Source organism: Anomaloglossus baeobatrachus, chromosome 1, assembly GCF_048569485.1.
Source record: "Anomaloglossus baeobatrachus isolate aAnoBae1 chromosome 1, aAnoBae1.hap1, whole genome shotgun sequence".
NCBI lineage: Eukaryota > Metazoa > Chordata > Amphibia > Anura > Aromobatidae > Anomaloglossus > Anomaloglossus baeobatrachus.
The window spans coordinates 142,496,457-142,522,346 of record NC_134353.1 but is presented as its reverse complement, the minus strand read 5'-3'; the positions used below and the strand labels follow the sequence as shown (position 1 = coordinate 142,522,346).

The 25,890-nt window shown below is 51.7% G+C and overlaps 1 protein-coding gene across 3 annotated transcripts in view; it reads left to right on the top strand.

Annotated features, from left to right (window-relative positions):
* FGL1 (fibrinogen like 1) overlaps positions 1–25,890 on the top strand; it is a 212,908-nt gene that overhangs the window by 55,308 nt on the left and 131,710 nt on the right. For all 3 annotated transcript variants that reach the window (XM_075347102.1, XM_075347103.1, XM_075347101.1), the window contains exon 3: positions 24,000–24,180. In XM_075347102.1, coding sequence (XP_075203217.1) covers positions 24,000–24,180 — 181 coding nt within the window. The remainder of the gene's footprint in view (positions 1–23,999; positions 24,181–25,890) is intronic.

Genomic DNA, 25,890 nt, shown 5'->3' with positions numbered 1-25,890 from the left:
GTGAGTCAGAAAATACATTACTCTTCTTACCTTTTCCCAGACTGCACATTACAGCGAATGCCTTCAGCTCAACCTCTTGCGCAGAGTAGCTCGAGGGGAGTGGTTCTTACTGCCTTACCATTGTGGACTACTGCATACCCGGTGATGAACAGTCCTTGATCATTGTCCAAAGCTCTGGAACCATCTATAAAATACTCAGCAGAGGGGTTAGTGAGTGGTCCATCAGTGATATTTGCCAAGTTCTTTGTTTCTGCCTCCACCAATGCCTGACAGTCATGTGTCATATCAAACTGAACTTCATCTGCTAGTTTGAAAAATAGGGGCCAGTCTTGTCTCACGGTCTCTCCCACAGGGGCAGGTCTTTTCTCATGGTCCCTCCCTCAGGGGCAGGTCTTGTCTCATGGTCCCTCCCTCAGGGGCAGGTCTTGTCTCATGGTCCCTCCCTCAGGGGCAGGTCTTGTCTCATGGTCCCTCGCTCAGGGGCAGGTCTTGTCTCATGGTCCCTCCCTCAAGGGCAGGTCTTGGCTCATGGTCCCTCCCACTTCCCCATCCAAATATTCTCCTCCCTTTTCTACAATCCACTGTTAATCATGCAGCTGGATTTAGACCATTACAGTTTGAGAGCATTATGGGGGAATGTAAAGAGGGAAAAACTTAATATTTGTCCGGCCTTTATACTGAAAGCTGGTGGGTCTGAGCCTGTTGGAGTCTTTCAGATACAGCATGAGGAGCTTGGAGTGAGGGGGCAGCTTAACACTATGTCCTCTGTCTTTCTAATAGAGTCCTGAAACAGCTGCCCAGCTCTTACACAAGCAGGGGTCACTGTAATAACTGAATGTAGTATCCCAGAGTAATACTCTGGAGGGCGCTGTCTGCCACCGTGCTCTTGGGTGAGGACGCCGGCTATATGTCCAACCTGCTTGTGGCGGTAAAGGGTTAAAGGTTTTTCCCATGTCTATTTTGCTTATGTGACCACAACTGTCTGGGTTTATTCTCGAGTCAAACAACTAGCTTTGGAAATTGTTAGTCAGGATTCGGAGACTACACAGGGTGCCTTCTTTTAAGGGGGTGGTCACCTTGGGCCCAATTAGGGTAAATTCTATGCAGGTCCCAATTTTCTGCAACACGTCTGTCCTTAAATTAATAAGTGAATATGAGAAAACTAAAACCTGGGTCACAAAATAGGAACAGTGAATGTAGTCCCCGGGGGATGACAATGGGGTTGTGGGAGACTTCTGAATTGTCAGTTTCCTATGGTGGTGGGGGTCACGATAGTAGTTGTTGCCTTTTTGGGACACTTGTCCCCTCAAAAAAAAAAAACAAAAACAAAAAAAAAAACAACAACCCCTTTTTGCCCACAAGCCCAACCTCTTACATTGCTGTAGTCTAAGCCTTTAAAGCCTCTAGGGCTGCGACAACCCCACACCCTGATGAAGGTGACACTAATCACAAAACCACACATTGGTTCTGGACATCACACACTAACAAGATGTCCGTAGTGAGGTACCATCCTCTCACACATTGTGTTATCTTCCTATGCAGCATGGATGACATACCTTCAGTCTTTTTAGCTGACACATTTACCATTGCTACTGCTTGCACATTTTCTCATTTTTTTTTATTTTTTTTAGCACCTTACATTTACACCATTTACTTTTGTATGGTTCTTCATACATTGCTATTGTAATATACTTCACCATCATTCCATTCTGTTCTGTAAACTCATTGCCTTACATACACACGCAGCATGTTACTTTTGTATGGTTCTTCATACATTGCTGCTGTAATATACTTCACCATCATTCCATTCTGTTCTATAAACTCATTGCCTTACATACACACGCAGCATGTTACTTTTTATAACTCATGCTGCTTTTTGTATCATTATAGGTCAATACAGGTCTATTCACATTGCTGCTTGTGGTCATCTTTATAAACATTCCTTTATAACCCAACATTATAAATATTCCTTTTACATATTTTGTTTGTTGTGATGCTGCCCTTTCTCGGTTGTACCCACTGCACCATTTTACTTGTTATCAATAAACATTATTGTGTTATTTCTCCTCTATAATGGTTACATATAGGCTATTTTTTTTTCCTCACTCTTTTGTGTATTCCTGTAGTTTAGTCTCTTATCTCCTTCTTGTGGTGGATTCCCCCTCTACCCCTCCGTTTTCTTCTACTTGGCTGCAGGGGGGCCAAATTAACGCTTTCCTTTCTAGTTCAGCTCCCCAGGGGATATTTCCCTCAAATACATCCATTTCATATTGCTCCACTTTGGGAGACTGGTACAGCGCCCTGGACTGTAGGTCTATGGGCATTTATAACACACCGCAGCAATAGTCCATGATTCTTATCATTATGTTCATACCCAAAACTGAGTATGGTCCTATGCTACAATCTGCAACAGATCTTGTCGCTTATTCTGCCTAAAACCAGTGTCTAATCCTCTGTTAAACTCCATTCTCTGGAAAGTTACCAAGATTAGGTTTTCCTATGTGGCCAGATATACCTCCTGAATACCCTGGAGATATGTTCTAAATGTAAGGGTAATTTTACAGGAGATTTAGGATCTAGGTAGCAAGGACAATATGCCTGGGCATGGGGAAACACAGGACACGCAATATTAGCTCCAGAGGGACTGTGTTGGCCACAGTGTCTGCAGGTCTATCCCAATGATCCTGCATACGGCAGGGGTGCTGAAGGGGGGAGGCCGTGCAGGTTTTACATCAGTTATAGAGACTGCAGCGTTCCCTGGGCCTTTATACTATCACAGATTACATATACACCACCATGAATGGTTTAATCTGATTTATGGTCACTCAGTGAGAGACGCTTGGATACTTTACCACATTCTAACCTGTTTGTTTTTATCTTTCAAACAGTCTTCACATTTGCAGAAAAACGTCTCCCAAAACAAAAAAAATTCCAATAACATTCTGCATCAATCCATTGCTTCATTCCCTTTTCGTCTTTCTTCTATATCCTTTGTAGGGACATGGGTGGTACCTCTGAGGCTGATTACTTCCTATAGCTGCCAGTCCTCTGACTGCAACTTCAATGCCCGCAGTTAACCGTAGAACTGAAATGGGCCATAGAGTCTTAACCGCAGAAGACTCTACTCTTCTCCCAGCACCAATTTGCTCGCAAGAGAAGGATTTCTACTCCCAGAACCACTGTTCTCGCAAGAGAAGAATTTCTAGGAAGCATCAGGTTACCAGCCCTTTGTACCCGTACAATTCTGAGACAGAACCAAACAAATAACAATTCATAAACTCTACTACCAACAGTTATTGGGATTACTTCTACTTCTCAATATAATATATCATGGGAGACTAAGCTAATTTCCTACAAAATCTCCATCTACCTCTGACTCAAACAGATTACATCAAACACAAAAGAGACAGTGTATCCAAACCAGAGCATATCAGATCTCAACTACTCAAACAAGTTCCCTTTCTTGTCCTGTAGAGGGCGCAGCTCCAAAAATAAAATCTTCAATAATTTTTCCCTCTCTGGCTATATGTTTCTTTGTCTGGATAAACTGGATGATTAAAAACTACAACTCCTATTAAGCCAATTCCTATCTTAAATGCAAATGCAAGAGAACATAAACACCAGCACAATGGTTTATCAGATTTTTACAATACATCCGTCACTCAAACATCAATCAGTCCCACATTAAAGGATCCTCATAGCTTAAAATATAATTCCAGACATAACAGTCATATAGAAAACACAGGACAACATATAATCTTTCAACTGCTGAGATGATATACTCTTCATTCAATTTCCTTCAACAATCATTCACACATTTAAAAACACATTGATACATATAACAGATCACAGATGGCATATCTCTATTATTTCAATCATGCACACAAAATCCAAACACTGGCAGAGGTTTGATAAGAATGGTCTTGTTGGACCACTACGTACCCGTCTCGGACCTCCAGAAAGCACTGAAACATTTGTAACACAATGGGTTACTCACCGCGGATTTTGTTCAGTGGTTCCTGGGAAGGTCTTTGTAGTCGGGTAACAGAGAGGTCCAGTAACCATCCCGGGTTTCAGGCACCATGTTCTGTCGTGGAAACCCCTTTCCTGGGAGAGCTAATTTAGGGTGAGATGCAAAGTGATCTCCAGATCTGCCAATGTTGGTCCAATTAATAGCGATGCATCGGAGACAAACACAAGAACACACAGCCAATGTCCGTGTACCAGGCTTTGTCTGAATCTCAGATGCCCAAACAGTAGTTTATTAAAACCACAAAAGATAAGGGGACGGCTTAGTACATGACCAAAAATGGAATGAAAGTTGGAAATAACAAAATCGTAAATTATGGATCCTGCTGAATTCCTTAAAACCAGATCTGTCTAGTTTTCTGGACCTTCAGTAACAAAGAAACTTTAGACAAAGACCTTTTTAAAGAGACTACACCCAGTGCTATTGCTTTTATGAATAACACTTATAAAGCTAATACAAAAATACAAAATTATTAAACATAAATAAATTGCTTAAATGATGATCAAAACTCAATATAAAATATTAACCATAACACTAACAACTTTGCTGCTCCCTGTCCCGGGATCCCCATACAGAGCAGCGGTGGTGTTACCAAAAATCACCATAACCGTGGGTGGCGTCACGGACAATATCCCAAAAAACCAAACAACCCCCCTTTTCACTCACGGGCGAGGAGCGCCGCTCGAGTCCCCAAGATCCGGCCCATTGCTCGAGCCACCGAGCAGCAGCAGCAGCGGCGGCCGGACCCGAGCAGTGGGAGAGCGAAGCGTCCCCTCCTCCGCCCGCGACAACTTGGCGTCACGAACAGGATCTTACCGCTCTGCCGTTTGGTAGAGGTGCGCCTTGTTACCGTCGGAGGTGTCCGGCCGGAAAATTTCAGAAGCCGCCATCTTTGGCGCGAAAAGTTCCCGCTCGAGCGTCTTCTCGAGTAGTGGAGGCGCGAAGGCCAAAACCCCGCCCCGATAGAGGAGGGGCCGGAAAGAGGCTAAGGGGGACGAAATGGCAGCTGGTCGCATGTAGCCGCGGCTATACAGACAGGGACGCCGGGACCCCACGATCTGCCGACCCCTGCAAAGAATGTCCGCTCCACCTAGCTATGCGGAGGCTACCGAGCCGGTGCCCGGGACAGCAGCATGGCTGAGGGCCCGAACGGCAGGAATCTGCCGACATTACCGGAGCCAGATCTGTGGACTGATGGAGCAGTGGACCGCGGAGGTGGAGGCGGTAGCTGCCGTTGCACGAGTGTATGGAATGGAGGCTATGATGGAGGAGCTGGTGAGTGACCCACGCCCCTGTGTCCCCGAGGGACCGGCCGTTGCAGCTGAGGGACCCGGTCTACCCCTGGCCCCCATGCTGCCTCCGTCCTCCTTGCCCGTGCCCTGCGCTGCGCCTGGCCCATCGGGCGTACACCCCTTCGTGACAGTGGCCGAGAGAGTGGCAAGCCTGGAAGCTGCGGCAGCTGGCGGCAACCCGCCTGGCGCAGGGACGGACGATAGTGATTCCGGGCCTGACACCGAGCTCGTTTCGGAAGAAGATGAAGGAGTCGTCGCTCTGCATGGCATGGAGGCCACATATATCCCCCGGAGTGGAAATAACGGGTATCGGGCGGCCCTTCCTCGCCGTGCCTGCTATGCGCTGGAGGGGCTGGTGCCCGTGTTCTTCCACCCAGAGCTGGGTGGGGGAGGGCGAAAGGGCACAATAAGGGCAGCGGAACACCGTTGTCACCGTCCCCATTGGGACCACTTGTGTGTGTTTTAAAGTTTTGAAGAGTTTTTGAAAAATGAAAATGATTACCGAAGCCTCATCTGATTAACCTACTGATTAAACCGGCCGTTGCCGGCACTGTTGTCCCCGTGGGGACCACTTGAAAAGTTGCGTAAGGGACTCCTTATGGACAAGCCCGTGAACTTGCAGGGCAACCACAAACTTGTGGAATGTAAATAATGTTTTGTTGCAACTTCCACCGTACCGCCTCCGGAGAGGCAGATTGGAGGGAGGGCCCGCAGTGGAGCAGGCTGGGGCCCAGCCACCACCGGAACTGGTGGCTATCCTCTGGAGGGGAAGGACAGATCCCGCTCGGGTAACTTGGTGCAGGACTGGGGTCAAGGGGTGCTGCCTGTTTTCTTAGGGGCAGCATCAGGGCCAGGTTGCTTGGGTGGGAGAGAGCGGAAGCCGTAACCGTTGAAACCGTTACCGAAACGTTTTAAGAAAAGTGCCTCCCGTTGTGGGATGAAGTTAGTATAATTGTATTGTGTTTTCTTATCTTTTTCAGAAAAATATAACCGGTGTTGGACGGGCAGCCCGCGGACGGTCTGTATTTTGCTAAGGGGGAATGTGACGCCCTGGACAAGCCAGGGGTCACAGGTAATGACATCACCACACCCTACACCCCGGTTAGGTACACCTAAGCTAGACCTGAAATCCTTGTTGCCTTCCTCCAGGGGCTGATGTCCACACCAGGGGGTGGAGCCAGGCGGTTGGTCTCTACCCACCAAGGAGTTCACAGTCCTGGAGGCGGGAAAACCAGGCAGTTCAGTTTTGGAGAGGAGAGAGAGTAGTTGTGCAGTGAATGTGAAAGGAGGAAAAGTGACAGTTTGAGAGCCTGAAGTTGGTCCGGGTGTGTGCCCTGGACCGAGACAGCAAGGTTAGCAGACGGCGGTGACTGTCTGCAGGAGTGGCCTATCGGAGTTACCGTAAGGACCGCGGACGGCTGGTGGCCCGGCGGTACCGGACCGGTACACAAGGAGAAGCCAGCACCATTGGCAGGGGCCTTTCGGATCCCGGCAAGGCTAGGAGTCGCCGTGAATTTGCCAAATCCGTCAGTGAAGGGGACCCCCGGGTCTCCAAACAACTAAGTCCCGATTGAAGGCAACCGTCCAACCGTATGAGAGAGACACCACCACCGCCAAGGCACCAGTTTCTCAGGGCCAACGCCTGCGGGCAAAGAGGGGCTCCTCCGGCCCATATCCAAGTCGGGGAGCGGGTTACCGGTGGGAATCCATCGCTACCAACACTGAACATAGGTGCAGGGAAAGAGACAGTCACCGTTAACTACCGGGGAAAAGCAACAGCAGCCGTCCGTGGGAACCGTCTTTCCAGCCGTGTGTTTTACCGAGAACTGTGTCATCGTCTCAGGCTGAGTGAGTACCACCGTGCCGTGAGGCACAGCGCTGCCCCCGCGACCCTGCACCTCACCAAGTACCGCACCAAGCCCCGCACCGGGCCTCCCACCCCTTTTCCTCCACCTCATCACTGGGTCCCGGGACAACCACCCCCTACCCACGGAGGGGAGAACTAACAACTTTGCTGCTCCCTGTCACCGCTCCCGGGATCCCCATACAGAGCAGCGGTGGTGTTACCAAAAATCACCACAACCGTGGGTGGCGTCACGGACAATATCCCAAAAAACCAAACAACCCCCCTTTTCACTCACGGGCGAGGAGTGCCGCTCGAGTCCCCGGGATCCGACCCATCGATTGAGCCACCGAGCAGCAGCAGCCGCAGCAGCAGCGGCGGCCGGACCCGAGCAGTGGGAGAGCGCAGCGTCCCCTCCTCCGCCCGCGACACTTGCACTGAGTGCATTGGAAATAATCTAGTGTTAATGTGGGCGGGAGGATGGGTGACGCCCTGGCCAGGCCAGGTAGTCACAGATAGGGCCCCGCATTACACCAGTCCCCTCACTAGGTAACACCAGCCAACCACATAAAACCCTAGTCACCTCGCTCAGTGCTTGATTGACACACCAGGGGGCGGAGCCAGGTGGTTGGCCATGCCCACCGAGGAGTTCAGAGAGCCTGAGGCAGGAAAACGCAGTTCAGTGGAGTTGAGTGGAGTTGAGTGGAGGAGAAGAGTTGGAGAGTGCAGTGAGGAGGCAGGCCTGTGTGACAGGTCTGCAACTGTCTGACAGGTGCCAGGGTAGGAGCCCTGGTACCTCTGGCTAGGAGGCATACGGAGGCCTCTGCCTCCAGGAGCCGGGAAGACGGCTCAGTGGAACCGTGGTGGACCAGGGCAGGGTAGTGGCCCGCCGGTACCAACCCGGGGAACCGACTCGGAAACCGGAGCACAAGAGGGGGTACTGTTATGATCCGGAACCATGGAAGACCACCATAAATCATTGGTAAAAGGTGACAAGGTGACAAGAGCATTGACGACTAATCTGGCCGCCATCCCTTTACTAACCATCAACACTAGAAGTAGCCGAGGGGTGAACTAACATCCTGTGCATCGCGAACCCAGCTGGAGAGCTAGCTATCCTAATGGAAGGAAAGATGAATAACTCTCTGCCTCAGAAAATAGATAAAGAATAGCAAGCCCCCCACATTCAAAGACTGCGGTGATATAGGAAAACACAATACACACATAGATGATAGGATTAGCAAAAGTGAGGCCCTACTGACTAAATAGGACAGGATAGGAAAGGGGGGGATGGTGGCCAGAGAAAAACCCTGCAAAAGTCCAAATACCTGATAGTACAAAAAAGCCCTCAGATCGCTAGATCTGAACCCCGTCCTATACCAGGCGCTCTTGTCATACCAATGAACAGAAAGCAGGAACTATTACAAATTCAAGAAGCAACAAACACATGGACTAATAAGAGCAATACTCCAAACATAGCTGCAGGGAGCTACCCAGCTAAGCAACTGAGAGGGAAGATCCCTGCATGCAAATAAACTGAAAACAACCACAGCAAATGACAAACTGAGATAATAGCAAAAAGAACCAAGCAACAAATAAAGAGCCAAGCACTTATCTGGGGTAGATGTGGTCTAGAGCAGGATAAAGCAGGCTGGTGAACAAAGAACAACTGACATCCGGCATAGCCTGCTATCAGATCAGGGTTTAAATAGGCAGAGAGTTAGCAATGGAAACGCCCATAGCTCAACACACCTGGTCTCTGACCAAACCATTCCTGGCCACAAGAGGGAGCCTCACAGCAGCCAAAGCATAACTGACATTCACAACAGGGTACTCAGACCCTGAAACGAGGTCCAGAAGCTACTGGACTGAGTTAATTAACTAATTGCGGTCTGGACTTGAGGTCCTTTCCCACCCAAAGTCCCTCATAGAAGACAACAGCCCAATGAGGGGGATAAGGAGCCACCGCCACGGCTCAGAGATCCCACGGGCCAGCATCTGCGGGCAAACGGGCTCTTCTGACATCCACAAGCCGGGGAGCGGACTCCTGACGCTGCATGCGCAGGTAGTCCAACATCTCAAAAAGGTGCAGGAGAAAGGCAGAGACCACCAACCGGGTGGGGGAACCCGACTGCAGCCGGCTGCGGGAACCAACCACCATCATCTTGGTTTACCAGAGACTCGAGTGTTTCATTCTAATAGTGAGTACACCAATGCCCTCCAGCCGCCCATCTCCCTGCACCGCCAAACCACCCCCAACGGGTCCCGGGGCCACCATCCCTGTCCACGGAGGGGTTAACAACTTGCTGCATACCATCTCCCCCAAGTGCCCCGTAACTACAGCGGTGGTGTTCACCTTCACCACATCCCGTGGGTGGCGTCACGAACTTAAAACACGGCTCCGGTCGTACACCTACGTCCCCATACCACAAATTCCCCTTTTTCAGTTTGAGCGACCGCAGGACCCCCGGGTCCGGAGACCCTCGAGCCACCCACAGAAGGTCCGGATCCGAGTGGCTCGGCTGCCGCTGAGTACGGGCTGGTACATATGTATATCGCACACTCTCAACCTTGTGACTGCCGTTTCCAGCACTGACTCCGGGAAATCCTCACAACACACAGTGCCTGCATTGTAAGGTTTCACAAGTCTGCAGTACTATAGAGTGAGTGCAGACTTGTGGATTCACATCACACAATTTCTTTAACCAATATCCTTGTCATGTTGTTAATATTTTTTATTTCAATGTTGCATTTTTACGGTCCCAACTTGTAAAATATGATTTGTTGACTCAGAGCATCAATGTGCTACCTCATTCTCCGTCTCTGTGTTTTTGGCTTTCTAACACAAACACATCTGCTATGTATTCTTGAAACCTTCTGGTTTTAAGTAGCGCTTTTAAAAAATGAAAACATTTTTGTGCTGTCTGTTCTTAATAAACGATAATAAAAATCACAGGGTTTGCTTGGAAATGTTTTTTATCTTCTTATTACTGGTATACTTATAGTAGTTGTCTCATCAGATAGAACCCATTTCAGTATGCAACCCCCTGGGCTTATTGCCAGGAGTCCATTTCACTGCCCCCCCCCCCCAGAAAATTACTGATTTTAGGGCCCTTTTCCTCTTGCGATTTTCATGTGCGAGTGCAATCTGATAAAAAATCGGATTGCACTCGCACTAGTGTTCGTCAATGAGGCAGTTTCCTCTTTCCTGTTATTTCTCGACACGACTCATGCTCTTGGTGCAATCGCAGCATGCTGTGTTTTGCAGCGAGTCTCAGCTCACGCACCCTCATACAAGTCTATGGGAGCGTGTGAAACATCGCAATGCACTCGCATGTTATGCGACTGCAATGCGGTGCACGCAAAGACAGACAGCGGAGGAGATGGGTGAAAGTGTTCCCTCCATCTTCTCCGAGGCTGTGATACAATCGCAAGATTGCATCACAGTTGCATGACAATCGGCTGACAGCCGCAGCAGAGGGTCATTAGCATATCTCAATTTGGATCACCTGATCCGAATCAATAGAAAATTTATGGAAGGAACTAAAGCTCAGAATTTATAGGAGGCCACAGAAACTTGAGGATTTGAAGAGTGTTTGTGTGCAAGAATGCTTCAAAATCACACCTGAGCAATGCATGCCACTAGATTTTCCATACAGGAGGCGTCTTCAAACTGTCATCACCAACAAAGGCTTTTGTACAAAGCATTAAATGAATTTTATTAACCTTTTCATAATGGGGTAAATTTAAGTTTATTCCTCCTCTTTTTTCCCAGAGCCATAACTTTTTAATTTTTCTGTCCACATAGACCTATGAGGGCTTTTTCTTTGTGGGACAAGTTGTACTTTTGAAAGACAGCATTCATTTTACCACATAGTGTACTGGAAAAAAATCCAAATGGGGAGAAATTGTGAAAAAAATACAATTCTCAAAAAAACTATGACAGAATTGTTTTTATGGTGTACATTTTGTTGTAAAAATTTCACAATGAGATTCTCTTCATCAGTTTGAATATGGCGATATCAAACATGTTCAGTTTTTTTTATTACTTTAGTAATGGAAAAAAATCAGACGTCTTCAAAAAATAAAATTGCAGGGTTCAAACAAAAATAATGTTTTCAATTTTCTGTGAAAGGAACTGTGTGATTGCTTATTTTTCGCTGGGCAAGACATCGTTTTTATTGATGCTATTTTTGATAGACATGATGTTTTGATTGCTTGTTACAGCATTTTGTGTGATATTGTGTGGCGCCCCTGAGGCTTCAGTCACTACAGAGTATTGCACCTTATTTTAGGTGCAATATTCGCCTCGGGTAAGGAGGGGGTTAATCACCGGTGTTCCACATTTCAAACTTCCATAAAACTTAGGAGCCTTCTCCCGGGTAAAATGGCTTAGGGTAGGCAGGGGGTGTGGCCATCATGAGTCATGGGACTTCCCCCGGTCACTGAAGCCAGCCACCTGGGGGGCGGGTTCTACTTGGGGTAGAAGTAGGAGTAGGAGCACCCTCACACAATCTTGAGTCAGTCTACCCGGGACACTAGTTCTGGGACACAACACCACCATCACCTCTTTCTTCTTTTCTCTACACGGGACCTGGGGCTGGGAGCGGAACGCACAGCCCAGGTGCCTCACAGCGGGAAGGGGTATTTTGAAAAAGGACTTTCTTCTTTCCAACACCGGTGACTTCTAACTTAACCGGGGTCGACGGAGCCCATTGTGACGCCCTGGCCAGGCCAGGTAGTCACAGATAGGGCCCCACACAACACCCTTCCTTCACAGGTGACAGCAGCCAACCCTTAAAACTCTCGTCACCCCCCTAAGGGCTTGATAGACACACCAGGGGGCGGAACCAGGCGGTTGGAAGACTCCCATTGAGGAGTTTAGGCAGCCCAGGGCGGGGAGAAGTCATATCAGTTGTAGAGTTCAAGGAGAGGGGAGGTCAGGCCTGTGTCTGGGCCTGAGGCAAACTGACAGGTACCAGGGTAGGAGCCCTGGTGCCTTTGGCTAGGAGGCAGACGGCGGTCTCCGTCTGCAGGAGCCGGGAAGACGGCTCGATGGAACCGAGGTGAACCGGGACAGGGTTGTAGCCCGCCGGTACCGACCCGGAAAACTGACTCGGAAACCGGAGCACACAGGGGGGTACTTAGACCCTGAAGCTAGGTCCAGAAGTGACTGGAACTGGTTAATTAACTGATTGCGGCCAGGACTAGAGGTCCTGTCCCACCCTAAGTCCCGATAGAAGACAACAGCCCACCGAGATGGATAAAAGGCCACCGCCAGGGCTCAGAGATCCCACGGGCCAGCATCTGCGGGCAAGGGCTCCTTAGGCCACATCCAGCCAGGAGCTGACTCCTGAAGTTGCAAGTACAGGCAGTCCACCGTTCTACAAAAAGGTGCAGGAGAAAGATGTACCGCCCCGCGCTCGGCTGCCTGCCGAGCCGCTCGGATCGGGGCTCGTTGGTGGGTGGCTCGAGCGCCACCGGACCCGGGGGTCACCTCGCTCTGAAAGGGGGGGGCTGGTGCTACTTAGGGTGTAGGTAGGTAGGTGTATGGCCGGAGCCGTGTTTGAATTTGTGACGCCACCCACAGGATGTGGTGAAGGTATAGACACCACCGCTGCAGTTACGGGGCACCCGGGGGAGATGGTTTTGCAGCAAGATGTTAACCCCTCCGGGGGCAGGGATGATGGCCCCAGGGCCCGTTGGGGAGAGTAGCTGAGCGGTGCAGGGCAACGCGCTGCCGGATGGCACTGTTGTACTCACAGTTATTGACACACACAAGTCTCTGGTAAACAAAGTTGATGGTGGTCGGTGCCCGCAGCAGGTTGCGTCTGGTCCCCCACCCGGTTCGGTGGTCTTGGCCTTTCTCCTGCACCGTGTTTTGTATGTGTAGACTGCCTGTGCTTCAGCAACGGGAGTCCGCTCCCCGGCTTTGTATATGTCGGAGGAGCCGATTTGCCCGCAGACGCTGGCCCGTGGGATCTCTCTGCCTGTGCGGTGGCTTTCTATCCCCCTCGGTGGGCTGTTGTCTTCAGTCGGGACTTGGGTGGGAAAGGACCTATAGTCCAGACTGCAAATAGTAGATTTGACTCGGTCCAGTGGCTTCTGGACCTCGTTCAGGGTCTGAGTACCCCCCTTGTGCTCTGGTTTCCGAGTCGGTTCCCCGGGTCTGTACCAGCGGGCCACTGCCCTGCCCCGGTCCACCACTGTTCCACCGAGCCGTTTTCCCGGCTCCTGCAGGCTAGGCCACCGTCTGCCTCCTAGCCGAGGTACCAGGGCTACGACCCTGGCACCTGTCAGTTTCCGCTGAAGACCTGTCACCACAGGCCTGCTGCGCTCTGTACTCAACTCCTCACTCACTAAAACTCTAAACACTCTCTCTGACTGTTTCTCCTGCCTCAGGCCCTCTGGACTCTTAGGTGGGCATGGCCAACCGCCTGGCTTCGCCCCTGGTGTGTCCATCACGCACTGAGGGAGGTGACTAGGCTTTAAGGGTGGCTGATGTTACCTTATTGGGGGACAGGTGTTGTGGGGGGCACTATCTGTGACTACCTGGCTAGTCCAGGGCGTCACAAAAACAGAGACCACCAGCCGGGTGGAAGAACCAGAACGCAGCCGGCTGCGGGCACCGACCACCATCATCTTGGTTTACCAGAGACTCGCGTGTTTTCTTAATAGTGAGTACACCAGCACCCTGCGGTCGCCCATCTCCCATCTCCCTGCACCACCAAACCCCAACGGGTCCTGGGGCCACCATCCCTGCCCACGGAGGGGTTAACAACTTGCTGCACAACATCTCCCCCCGAGTGCCCCGTAACTGCAGCGGTGGTGTCCAATATCACCACATACCGTGGGCGGCGTCACGAACCTAGTACGGCCCAGCCCATACATATATGTCCATTAACCCACGACCCTTTTCATTCGGAGTGTCCGCGGGTTCCCCCGGGTCCAGAGACCCTCGGGCCACCCACCGGAAGGTCCGGACCCGAGCAGCGGCAGGCTGCTGGCACGGGGGCGGCACACCATCACAGCGGGTGACCAGTACTACCCGGGCGAGCGGCAAAGTACAAAGACAACTGGAACTGCAGCTACTGCTTCTGACTCTTGATTACCGGCATCGACACCCCGTGTCTCGGCGCTCAAACGCCATCACTACTCACCTCATCATTCTCCCCAGGAACCGCTCCACCTGTGAGGAGCGATACCATCTCTGGCTTCTACTACCATCCGCCCCGGAGGACAGCGACAGCAGTGGCAGCTAAATCCCTGGATGGTGGCGTCACAACATTCATCCTACTACTATCCCCTCCCCACCATCTTCCCTCCTTATTGGTGTACACCTCGGGGCACGAAGCAGGCCACCGCGACATCCCAAGCCATCACACCAGCCCGGTGACGAGTAACGCAGGTACAAGACACCCCATGCCTGACAACCCCTGCCCCCTGGGTGCTACAATTGCAGTGACCAAAAAAACGTAATTTGATTTTCTTGATTTTGTTTTTGTTTACAGTGTTTACCGATTGGGTTAATTATTTTTATATTTTGAAATAGATCAGACAGTTTTGAATGTGGCAATACCACATACCAGTATGTGTATTTTACATTTTTTATTATGATCTTTATTTTCAATGATGCAGAAGGGTGTGATTTAATTTTTTTTTTTCCATATTTTTTAAAACATTCAGCAGACCCCCTCCTGTAACAGCAATCTATAGACGCCCCTTAGTCACATCACGGGCACGGCGATGGGCACTTATAATGTAAAGCCCCCATTGTCAGCACTTTTAAATCCTGCTGTCAGAGTTTGACTGCAGTAGTTTAAAGGTTAAAAATTGTGGGCAGATCTCTGCTCCCCCCTGCGATTGTTAGAGGCAGATCCTGGCTGTAATATATAGCCATTACCTGCCAATTATGGGGCAAGTGACTCGCCCACCCCAGGGCTATGGGACACCCGGTGCCGGGCAGAACTGGTCCGGTGATAGTCAGTGGTGGCTGGGCCCGGCTCCGTGGCCCTGGTGGGTGTCAGTAAAATATGTGGCTTGAAGTAATAAAGTTTGTGTTCGTGATGCCACCTGTGGTCTGCGGCTATTAAGCCGCCGCTGCTGTGTAAGGCCTCCGGGGTGATGATGTGGCAGCAATGTTGGTACTGCTCCCCACAGGTGGAGCAATGCCCGGGGCGCTGTTGGTGCTCGTGAGAGTCTATGGGGTTGTGTGGCTAACACGGTGCAGGGCCGACAGGCAATGAAAGAATCAGGCATAAACAACAGTCTCTTTACCTTTTCCTCTTTTACTTCGAAAACAGTCCAGCCCTGGGAGACCGTCACAGGTGGTGATGGGGATCCGGACGGCCTGGAAGTACTTGGGGTGATCTTACTGGCCAGCTGAGTATGAGGCCTACTCCTGTACTTCTCTTTGTTATGATAGGACCCTGCTTCTCTGAATCCAGCAATGGCCCTCTTTGCTGCTGGGACTGATGGTACGTCCCTTTCCCTCTGTAGCAGGCTGCGCAGGCCCTCTCTGGTGCTTCTCTGCTGGAGTCCACACCGGGCCTCGATGCTGCAGCTGTACCTTTGGGATGTTTTGGGCCAGGGGCTTGCAGCTCTCCTGCCCTTCGGATTCGGCTACCAGGGAATATGTTTAAGCCCTGGTGGCCACAGACTCCGATGTCCGAGTCTCTCCGCTGCCTCTCAGCTACTCCTGCTTCTCTGGACCAAGCTACTCTAGCTCCAGGCCCCAGATTCACAGGACAGCTCACTCTGCGTCTGTTCACTTCTACTGCTCTCTCCAGACTGACTGCTACTTCCTCCCCCAGGCCAGACTTGAGGGATGCTCCCTGGAATCCCAGGTTCAGAGCTCCCCCTGCTGGCCGGAGGGAGAACCGCGTTGGGTGTTAAACTTGCTGGCCAATGGACCCCCCCATTACCTCCAGGCTCAGCATTAACCCTTTGGAAGGTCAATGCTGTTGTGGCGACCAGGTCCTGGGGCGCCACACTCCCCCTTAGTTAAATTCAGTACTCCCGGACTGTGGAAACAAACATAACATGTTACAACATTTCATCCCATTATGGGAGGCGCATTACTTAAACGTTACAACTTAAACACTACTATAAGAGTCTAGTGTGGCTCCCTGCCGGGTGTCCATTACACTGCTCCATGGGGGACCTGCCGCGATCAAACCCCCAACGTAGGCTCTGGGCGTGCGTCAGAGCATTGATGACCCCACTCTATGCACGCCGGACGAGTTTTTCTTCAGGGGTGTTGAGCACACTGGTGCTAACTATGAACAATTTAGGTGTTGGCCACCCATAGTCCAGTGGCCCAATTGTCCATTTACTTAATCACCTAAGACAAAAAGCATTTTATACACGACATTACAGACATTCCACATAACTATTTACATTCTGTTAGGTATTTTACTTTCTATATTCTATACCTTGGAGGGGGCTGTCCCCGAGTGCTACGTTGGGACCGGCGTAGCTCTGGGGTTTGTCCCTGACTACTTAGAGTGTCTGCCCCCCCGTGTGATTGGTAGGCCTAACCCTGACAGGGATGCATGTTGGTTGCCTACGGGATCTCGGGTTCGCCAAGGGTACGGCAGGTTCACCACTGACAGGGGGTTGAACCTCCTGATCCACTGCTGGCGTGTCATCTCGTGTTGGAGCGGACAGTTCTTTAGGTGGATCTGGAACCTCTTCTGTTTCCGGCTCGATCAACTGCGGGAACGTCAAGACTGGTACCACTATGGCATTGTTTATTCGGGTCCAAGTTTTGGGGAATTTTCCAAGGATTGTTTGGATCATCTCTTCCCCTTTTTCTTGACTTAGAGGACTTTCTTGTACTTCTTCTACTTCTTTTTGGGTTCTGCACCGTTCAGGGCACGCTTTCAGGCGGTCCCGAGAAATTGCTTGATAGGTCTTGCCTTCATCCTTGCTTATGAGGCATACCTTACTGTTGTCAAAGTTGGAGGGGATAATGGTATAGGGTTCATTCTCCCACTGATCATCAAATTTATGCGCCCTCCGCTTCTTCTTGAGGACTTGTTCTCCAGGTGCTAAGGGAGTTGCTGGGGCTGTTTGATTGTAATGCTGCTCTTGCCTCATTCTTGCTTGAGTCAGGCTCCTTTCTACGCATTCCTGGACCTTACGGTACCGCTGCTGCCGCTCTGTATCCCAATCCACTATTTCCTGAACCGCCTCAGGTGACACAGTCCCCATCTCAAAGTCTACAGGTAACTTGCCAGGTCTGGCTCGCATCAGGTAAGCAGGGCTGCAGTTGGTCGAATTTACCGGGATATGGTTGTACAAGTCTACCAGATCTGGCAACTTTTCTGGCCATTGGTTTCTTTCTTCCAAAGGTAGAGTCTTGAGCATATCAATAACCACATGGTTCATCTTCTCGCACAATCCATTGGTTTGGGGGTGGTACGGTGTGGTTCTGATTTTCTTACAACCGTACATGTCACAGAACTCTTGGAACACTTCTGCCTCAAATGCAGGACCCTGATCAGTCAGTACCCTTTCAGGGTAACCGTGAGGTCGACAAAAGTAGGCCTGAAACGCTCTCGCTGCTGTTCTGGCTGTCTGGTCTTTCACGGGCACTACTACCAGGAAACGAGAGTAATGGTCCACAATGGTGAGTGCGTACACGTAGCCTGACCGGCTTGGCGTTAACTTCACGTGGTCCAGGGCCACTAATTCCAGGGGCTGCTTCGTGACGATTGGCTGTAGGGGAGACCTCTGACTGGGATCATCTTTCCGCCTCAGGTTACACGGACCACAGTCTCGGCACCACTTCTCGACTGTCTTTCTCATGTGCACCCAGTAGAACCGATCACGGAGTAGGGTCTCCAACTTCTTCCACCCGAAGTGTCCTGCATTATCATGATAAGCTGCTAGGACCATTGGAGCATCCCTCTGCGGGACCACTATCTGCCAGACGAGTTCATTCGTTCGCCAGTTGACATATATCTTGCAGAGCTTGCCTTGGTAGGTGAACAGTCGTCCCCTCTCCTTCCACAGCTGCTGGGCTTCTTCTGGAGCATCTGGGCCAAGATGGGTCTCAGCTTGTGCTAGCTTTTCTTTGACCAATCGCACGGCCGGATCACCGTTCTGTGTCTCTTCCCAATTATGGTGGAGTAATGGGTTGACCGAGACCTCGTGCTGGCTCGAGCGCTTCACTCCTACAGCATGCTCACACTGGGAAACACCTTGGTGATGGAAAGCCGGTAACTCTATCTCTTCGAGTTCATCCAGGTCTTCTCCAGACTCGGGTAAGTGAGGCATTCTGGACAGCGCATCAGCATTGTTATTCTTCTTGCCAGCCCGATACTTGATGGTAAAGTCAAAGTTAGACAGCCGGGCCATCCATCGCTGCTCCAATGCACCTAGCTTGGCTGTTGCCAGATGTGTCAACGGATTGTTGTCCGTGAAGATGGTGAACTTGGCCGATGCCAGATAGTGCTTGAAGCGTTCGGTCACTGCCCAAACAATAGCGAGGAACTCCAGCTTGAATGAACTGTAGTTTTCTGGATTCCTTTCTGTGGGCCGAAGCTTTCTACTGGCGTACGCTATCACCCTCTCTCTGCCTCCCTGCACCTGGGACAGAACTGCTCCCAGTCCTACGTTGCTGGCGTCTGTATACAGTACAAACGGCTGGCTGTAGTCAGGGTAGGCCAGAATTTCTTCTCCCGTGAGAGCCCCTTTCAGCCGGACAAAAGATGTTTCTAGTTGGCTGCTCCATTCAAATGGAGGGCTCTGCTTCTTAGCCTGCTTGGGCTGGCCCACCAGGAGGTCTTGAAGGGGCGCCGCTATCTTGGTGAAGCCATCAATGAACCTTCGGTAGTAGCCCACCAGCCCAAGGAACTGCCGCACCTCCTTTACCGTGGTGGGTCTGGGCCAGTCCTTGATTATGGTGACTTTCTCCGGGTCAGGTGCCACACCATCTGCGCTGACCACATGACCCAGGTACTGTACCTTTGGCTTCAAGAGGTGACATTTGGACGGCTTTATCTTTAGGCCATATTTCGACAAGGACTCAAACACTTCTGCTAAGTGCCTCAGGTGGTCTTCATAAGTCTTGGAGTAGACTATGACGTCATCCAGGTACAATAGCACGGTTTCAAAGTTGTGGTGGCCCAAGCAGCACTCCATCAACCCTTGGAATGTCCCTGGGGCGTTGCAGAGCCCGAATGGCATACAGTTGAACTCACAGAGGCCCATTGGTGTCGTGAATGCAGTCTTCTCCTTGTCCGCCTCTGCCACGGGAACCTGCCAATACCCACTGGTGAGATCCAAGGTGGAGAAATAGTTAGCTGACTTTAAGGCTGTTAGTGACTCCTCTATTCTGGGCAGTGGATAAGCATCTTTATGTGTAATGCGGTTAATTTGCCTGTAATCTACACACATTCTCATTGTACCATCTTTTTTCTTTACGAGAACTAGTGGAGCTGCCCAGGGGCTACAACTATCTCTGATACCCCAGCCTCCTTCATTTCCCGTAACATTTCTTTGGCACGCTGATACTGTGTGGGGGGCACAGGGCGGTATCTCTCTTTAATGGCATGATGATCACCCGTGGGGATTTGATGTTTAACCCCTTTTACCTGCCCAAAATCTAGGGGGTGTTTGCTGAAGACCCGCTCGTACTCCTGTACCACCCGGTAAACCCCATGCTTCTGGTGTGAGGGGGTGGAGTCGGTGCCCACATGTAATTTTTGGCACCAGTCTTCCAGCTGCCCCTTGGAGCCATTGTCTTCCGCCTGGTCGGACGGGATCAAGGGTTCCACTGCTTTGATGGTATTGTTGCTGACAGTGTACAGTTTTGCTACAGTGGCGTACCGGGGTACTTTGGCTTCCTCCTCCCCACAATTCAGGACACGGATGGGCATTCTCCCCTTGCGGACGTCCGCTACCCCTCTGGCTATCAGGACTCCAGGCCTACTGTCTGAATACACCGGTTCTACCAAGGCATGGTAGTCCTGACCCTTAAGGCCTATTGCTGCCCTACACCATATCAACATTTCACTTCCTGGGGGTATTGCAATGGGGAGGGGGTCACTTACCCTCACACTGCCAATTTCTCCTCCGGCCAGCTCTACCTGCTGCCTCCTCATCAGGGCTCTGATCTCCCTCTGTAGGGCACGCTGCTGCCCGGAGCTGGCAGTTTCAGACGCCTGTTGCAACAAAATTATCACTTCGGCAATACAATTTTCAATCACATTTGTACCAATGGTTAGCAGTGGGTCAGATTCTTTGCGATCAATATCTACAATTATCATCCCCTGACATGGCAATTCTACCCGCCCCACTTTAATGGTTACTTCTTTGTACCCAATTTGGGGTAAGGGCTGACCATTACTGGCCACAATTGTTAAATCATCATCTGGGCCATGGTCAATGTCTGAATCAGCCCAATATCTTTTGTACAGTTTATAGGGAATGGTTGTTACCTGGGACCCCGTGTCCAGGAGGGCATTCAAAGGGATCCCATCCAGCACAATAGGAAGGACCGGGCGTCCTCCCACATACTTGCTGCGGCTGGGGGTTGAGCCGGGCTTCCTTACACCTGGGGGTCGGCTCCTGGCCCCAGGCTCGGCCCATTTAAAGGACAGTGTCGTGCAATGTGGCCCGCCTGACTGCAGCGGCGGCAGATCGGTTGTCCCATTGAATCATACCGGTCTGTGTCTCTGCCTCGGGTCGGCGGAATCCTCCTCTGTCGCATCCATGGGACGTCATCTGGGCTGGAGGCCAACTCGATTCTGGCAGGTGACGGGGTCACTTGTAGAGACTGCACAGTCTTGGCAAGGGCAGCTACAGTCTTGGTCAGCTCCCGGACCTGCTGTCTGAGCTCTGCAGTGGGATCCTTTTCCAGGGACTGCGCCTCGGCCCCTGCAGCAGCTTGTGTTGCAGGCACCACTCCGGGGTACGTGATAGCAAGAGGCCGGAGGGGTACTGGGTCATTCGGTGTAGATTCTCTCAGTACCCGGATGGCCTGGTCCTTAAACTTTGCAAAGTCCAGAGCAGGGTTCTGCAGGACCATGATACGCAGCTGGGTCCTGTGGGCATCTGACAGGAGCCCCTCTATGAACTGCTCAGTTAGGAGTTTGTGTTCTTCACGTACACTCTCTGGATCCACCTGTTTAACTGCTTTCAGGGCCTCCTGCAGGTTTAAGGCATAGTCCCTTATGCTGTCTGTGGCCCGTTGTTTGCACCCAAAGAATCTCATCTTTATTTCTGCTGCGGTGCGGGTGTCAAAAGTACTCTTTAGCTTGGCCAGTATCTGGGTTACTGTCCCTTTATCTGTATCAGGCCAGGACTTCACTTCACGCTGGGCCGCGCCGGCTAGCTGCCCCATTAGTATGCCCACCTTCTGGCTCTCAGTCAGAGGATACACCCGGAACAAGCTGTGCAGACTTTCTCTGAAGTCGCTCAAGGTATGGGACTCCCCGGAGTACTGCGGCAGCCACTCCGCTCCCGGGATGTACGGCATGGTGATCGGCATTACCGGCGCTACAGCGGGGGCTGGGGCGACGGCGACTGGGATTGCTTCGGCCGGTGCTGCGGCGCCTCGGGCTATGGCAGCTACCTGCTCTCCCTCTGTGTCGGACATCTTCCTCCCCCTTAGTGAACCTTACCAGGCTCCGTTCACTTTTCAAACTTCCTTCTGGGTCGCGCGGGGTTAACAGCGCTCTGCTCTGATGGCGCGCTCCCTTCGCGCTCTTTGTCAGGCACGCCCCCCTTCTTCCTGCGCTCGGCGGGGCTAATGGCGGCGGCAGCTTGCAAACAGTAATATAGTCTTTTAAGCACAGTTTCTGCAGGCGCACAGTACCCGGTGGGACCGGGCACGAAATCCTGTTCGTGACGCCAAATTTGACTCGCCCACCCCAGGGCTATGGGACACCCGGTGCCGGGCAGAACTGGTCCGGTGATAGTCAGTGGTGGCTGGGCCCGGCTCCGTGGCCCTGGTAAGTGTCAGTAAAATATGTGGCTTGAAGTAATAAAGTTTGTGTTCGTGACGCCACCTGTGGTCTGCGGCTATTAAGCCGCCGCTGCTGTGTAAGGCCTCTGGGGTGATGATGTGGCAGCAATGTTGGTACTGCTCCCCACAGGTGGAGCAATGCCCGGGGCGCTGTTGGTGCTCGTGAGAGTCTATGGGGTTGTGTGGCTAACACGGTGCAGGGCCGACAGGCAATGAAAGAATCAGGCATAAACAACAGTCTCTTTACCTTTTCCTCTTTTACTTCGAAAACAGTCCAGCCCTGGGAGACCGTCACAGGTGGTGATGGGGATCCGGACGGCCTGGAGGTACTTGGGGTGATCTTACTGGCCAGCTGAGTATGAGGCCTACTCCTGTACTTCTCTTTGTTATGATAGGACCCTGCTTCTCTGAATCCAGCAATGGCCCTCTTTGCTGCTGGGACTGATGGTACGTCCCTTTCCCTCTGTAGCAGGCTGCGCAGGCCCTCTCTGGTGCTTCTCTGCTGGAGTCCACACCGGGCCTCGATGCTGCAGCTGTACCTTTGGGATGTTTTGGGCCAGGGGCTTGCAGCTCTCCTGCCCTTCGGATTCGGCTACCAGGGAATATGTTTAAGCCCTGGTGGCCACAGACTCCGATGTCCGAGTCTCTCCGCTGCCTCTCAGCTACTCCTGCTTCTCTGGACCAAGCTACTCTAGCTCCAGGCCCCAGATTCACAGGACAGCTCACTCTGCATCTGTTCACTTCTACTGCTCTCTCCAGACTGACTGCTACTTCCTTCCCCAGGCCAGACTTGAGGGATGCTCCCTGGAATCCCAGGTTCAGAGCTCCCCCTGCTGGCCGGAGGGAGAACCGCGTTGGGTGTTAAACTTGCTGGCTAATGGACCCCCCCATTACCTCCAGGCTCAGCATTAACCCTTTGGAAGGTCAATGCTGTTGTGGCGACCAGGTCCTGGGGCGCCACACAATCTCAACCCATGAGCCTGCTAAATACACCTGCTATCATGTGTGTGTCGCGTCCGGCTAGGACCTTTGTGGCATCTCGGGTCAGAAGGTCACAGCAATTGGAGTCTGCTGAGTGGAATGAATGTCATTTCTTTTGGTGCTGTAGGGGTTAAGTAACTATTTTTGACAATGCTGAGAGTCCTCTTGCTCTAATATCAGCTGATGTTCCTTAGTGCCACCCCCTTCTGGTATTTAAGCTCACTCCTGGCTCTCCCATGTGCCAGTTATAATTTTTCTATGCTTACCTCCCTGGAGACGTTACTCCTGACACAGCAGTGGAAATGCTTTTGGTTTTTTTATACACACTTTTTTGTCTTTTTTTCAGTGTTACCTTATCGTAGTAGTAAGACTAGTGTCTTTCTGCCCAACACACTAGCCAGGGCTAGCCAGAGCTTAAGCTCGTGGTCCCGCACGGGGGTAAGGACCCGTCTACAGTGCGCAGGGATCAGGCACAGGTGAGTGACAGGGGGTCACCGTTACCCATTTCACTATCGCTAGGGCCCCTCCTATACCTTTTTCCTTGGTATTTCCCCTTTTCTTTGTCTCCTCGCTCTGCCATGACACCCGCTGCCAAATTGGTGGATGTTGTGAAGGGGTTAAACATGTTCAATACTTTTTCCCTGTGAGAATACTCTTTATTACACATACTGTATTTTAATTTATGGGCATCTTTGGTTTGATTTATTTACCTATGTGGATTGGATGGGTTGTTACCGACATCTGGTAAGGAATTCATGTCAACAGCATCTTTATATACTTACTTAGAAAATTGGTGACGGGTTCAATACTAAGTTCCCCTGCTGTAAACAATTTGTATGTACATCAGTCACCTTTTGTGTTTTTTTGTTTTTTAAGGCTTTGAAAGAGTGTCTTCAAGAGCAGCTGAGGTTAAAGGCCCAACTGAGACTTCTTGAGCACCAAACTAAATTACAACAAATAAAAATTGAGAATCTGTTGCAAGAAAAGGAACTTCAGTTCATGGATCGAGGAGATGACATGGCAGTAGTCGACCTCGGAGAGAAAAGAACATACGCAGGTCAGATTCCATTTAATCACAAAAAGAACAAATGTAATGTTCAGTCCTTTTATTGTCTTGCTGATTCTCCTCTCTATAATGTCCATGTGTAACAATAGGCCACATGGCTAGGGATTGTCAAGTGTCGGGCCAGCGCCTCAATCCACAATCATCCTTTATTGTATAATAATATTACAGGAAATCTTTCTGAGTTCCAACGATGAAAAACAGAAAATGTGCAGAGATACAGTAAGAAAAGAAAGCCATGGAACCCATAGGGTGTAGGGGCGACATGACAGTCTGGAGGGTAGGGAGTTGATGGGGTTAAATGGTGATATCATATGAAGGTGGAAGAAGATGATGATTGGTTAGGGAGAGGAGTATGGTGGGAGGAAAAGGAGGAGCTGCATGGATATATAGGAGGAGGTGGGAGCCAGTTACCTTCTCTTGCACTTCCTGGACGACAGCTTGGATGGGCTGGGGAATCTCCATCATGACATCCAGCCTGATAGATCCGGACATTGCAGATCTGCATCTTTAACGGAACAGGGATTGCAGAGAGGATCTCCAGGTGATCAACGGTAGCGGCGCACGGGCCCCTGGCAGTGCAGTCCCACATCAGGGCTGCCGGGGTTACCCGTTGGCGCCTTCCCCTCGCTCCCCCAGCAGCAGCGGGCGACGGTTACGGCCCCCCCCGCAGGTATTCCCCGGGCGCAGGGGGGGCAAGGAGGTGATGTCAGAGCCCCTCCGGGGACCCTCCGCGGCGGGCCGAGCAGCAGCAGAATCTGGTGGCTGCTCCGGCCAGCGGGAGGAATCTGCGTTCTGGCCGCGACGATCGTGAGGTGGGAGTGGCCAACACGGGGCCTACTTCCGGTCCCGGGCCTCCGGCTGGAGTAGGAGTGACTGCGGCGGCTCCTGGCTGGGAGCGTGTCCGGCGGCAGAGTGAGGCCAGCAGAACCCCTCGCAGTCGGCGGGGGGACCGCGGGGCTGCGGATGGCAGGAGATCGGGTGCCAGGAGAAGGTCGGGTGTGCCGGTCCCTGGTGGCGGTGAGTGGGCCTGACGGTGGGAACTCTGAGGGACCGCCCGGTCACGTACGTCGATCGTGCAGCCCCCCGGTAGCGGCGGTCTCCCTTGGGGAGGGAGGACCCGGCGACAGGAGGCCTGCGGTGGCCCTGGAGGGCTGGGAACGGCGACGGCTGCGGTCCAGAGCCGGGCGTCAGTGAGGTCGGGTGTGGAGCCCCCCCCGGCAATCGGCGAGGGGGAGGGGCACAGTCGCAAGACGCCGAGACCCGGGGTGGCGGCACGGGGGACAAGACGGTCTCCTGGGGCTGTCACCGTGGGACAAACAACGGAGTGGGAGATGACTATGCCCACGCGGTGGCCGTGGGGGGGAGGCGTGGCGGAGCTTGCTCACGCATCCAAGATGGAAGTGGACGACGGCGGAGAGGGAAAAGGACATCAGGATGTCAGTAACATTCGGACAGATGGATGGCAGAGGACAATGGGGCGGCTGTTCCGAGGGGACGCTGAGCTGCAGTTGGGTGTGAGACATGGTCCTCGGGGGGTTTGGGTCATGTAGTGGAGGCCGGGCCAGAGTTAGGGACGAGGTGATGCCATGGCGGTATAGCCATGGGGGTGCATGTGGCGTCAGGCCGGTGGTCACAGTTCAGGGTGGGGGATGCAATTTTATGTCATTGAGGATTGGTTACGGGTGCTGATGATCTCGGCTT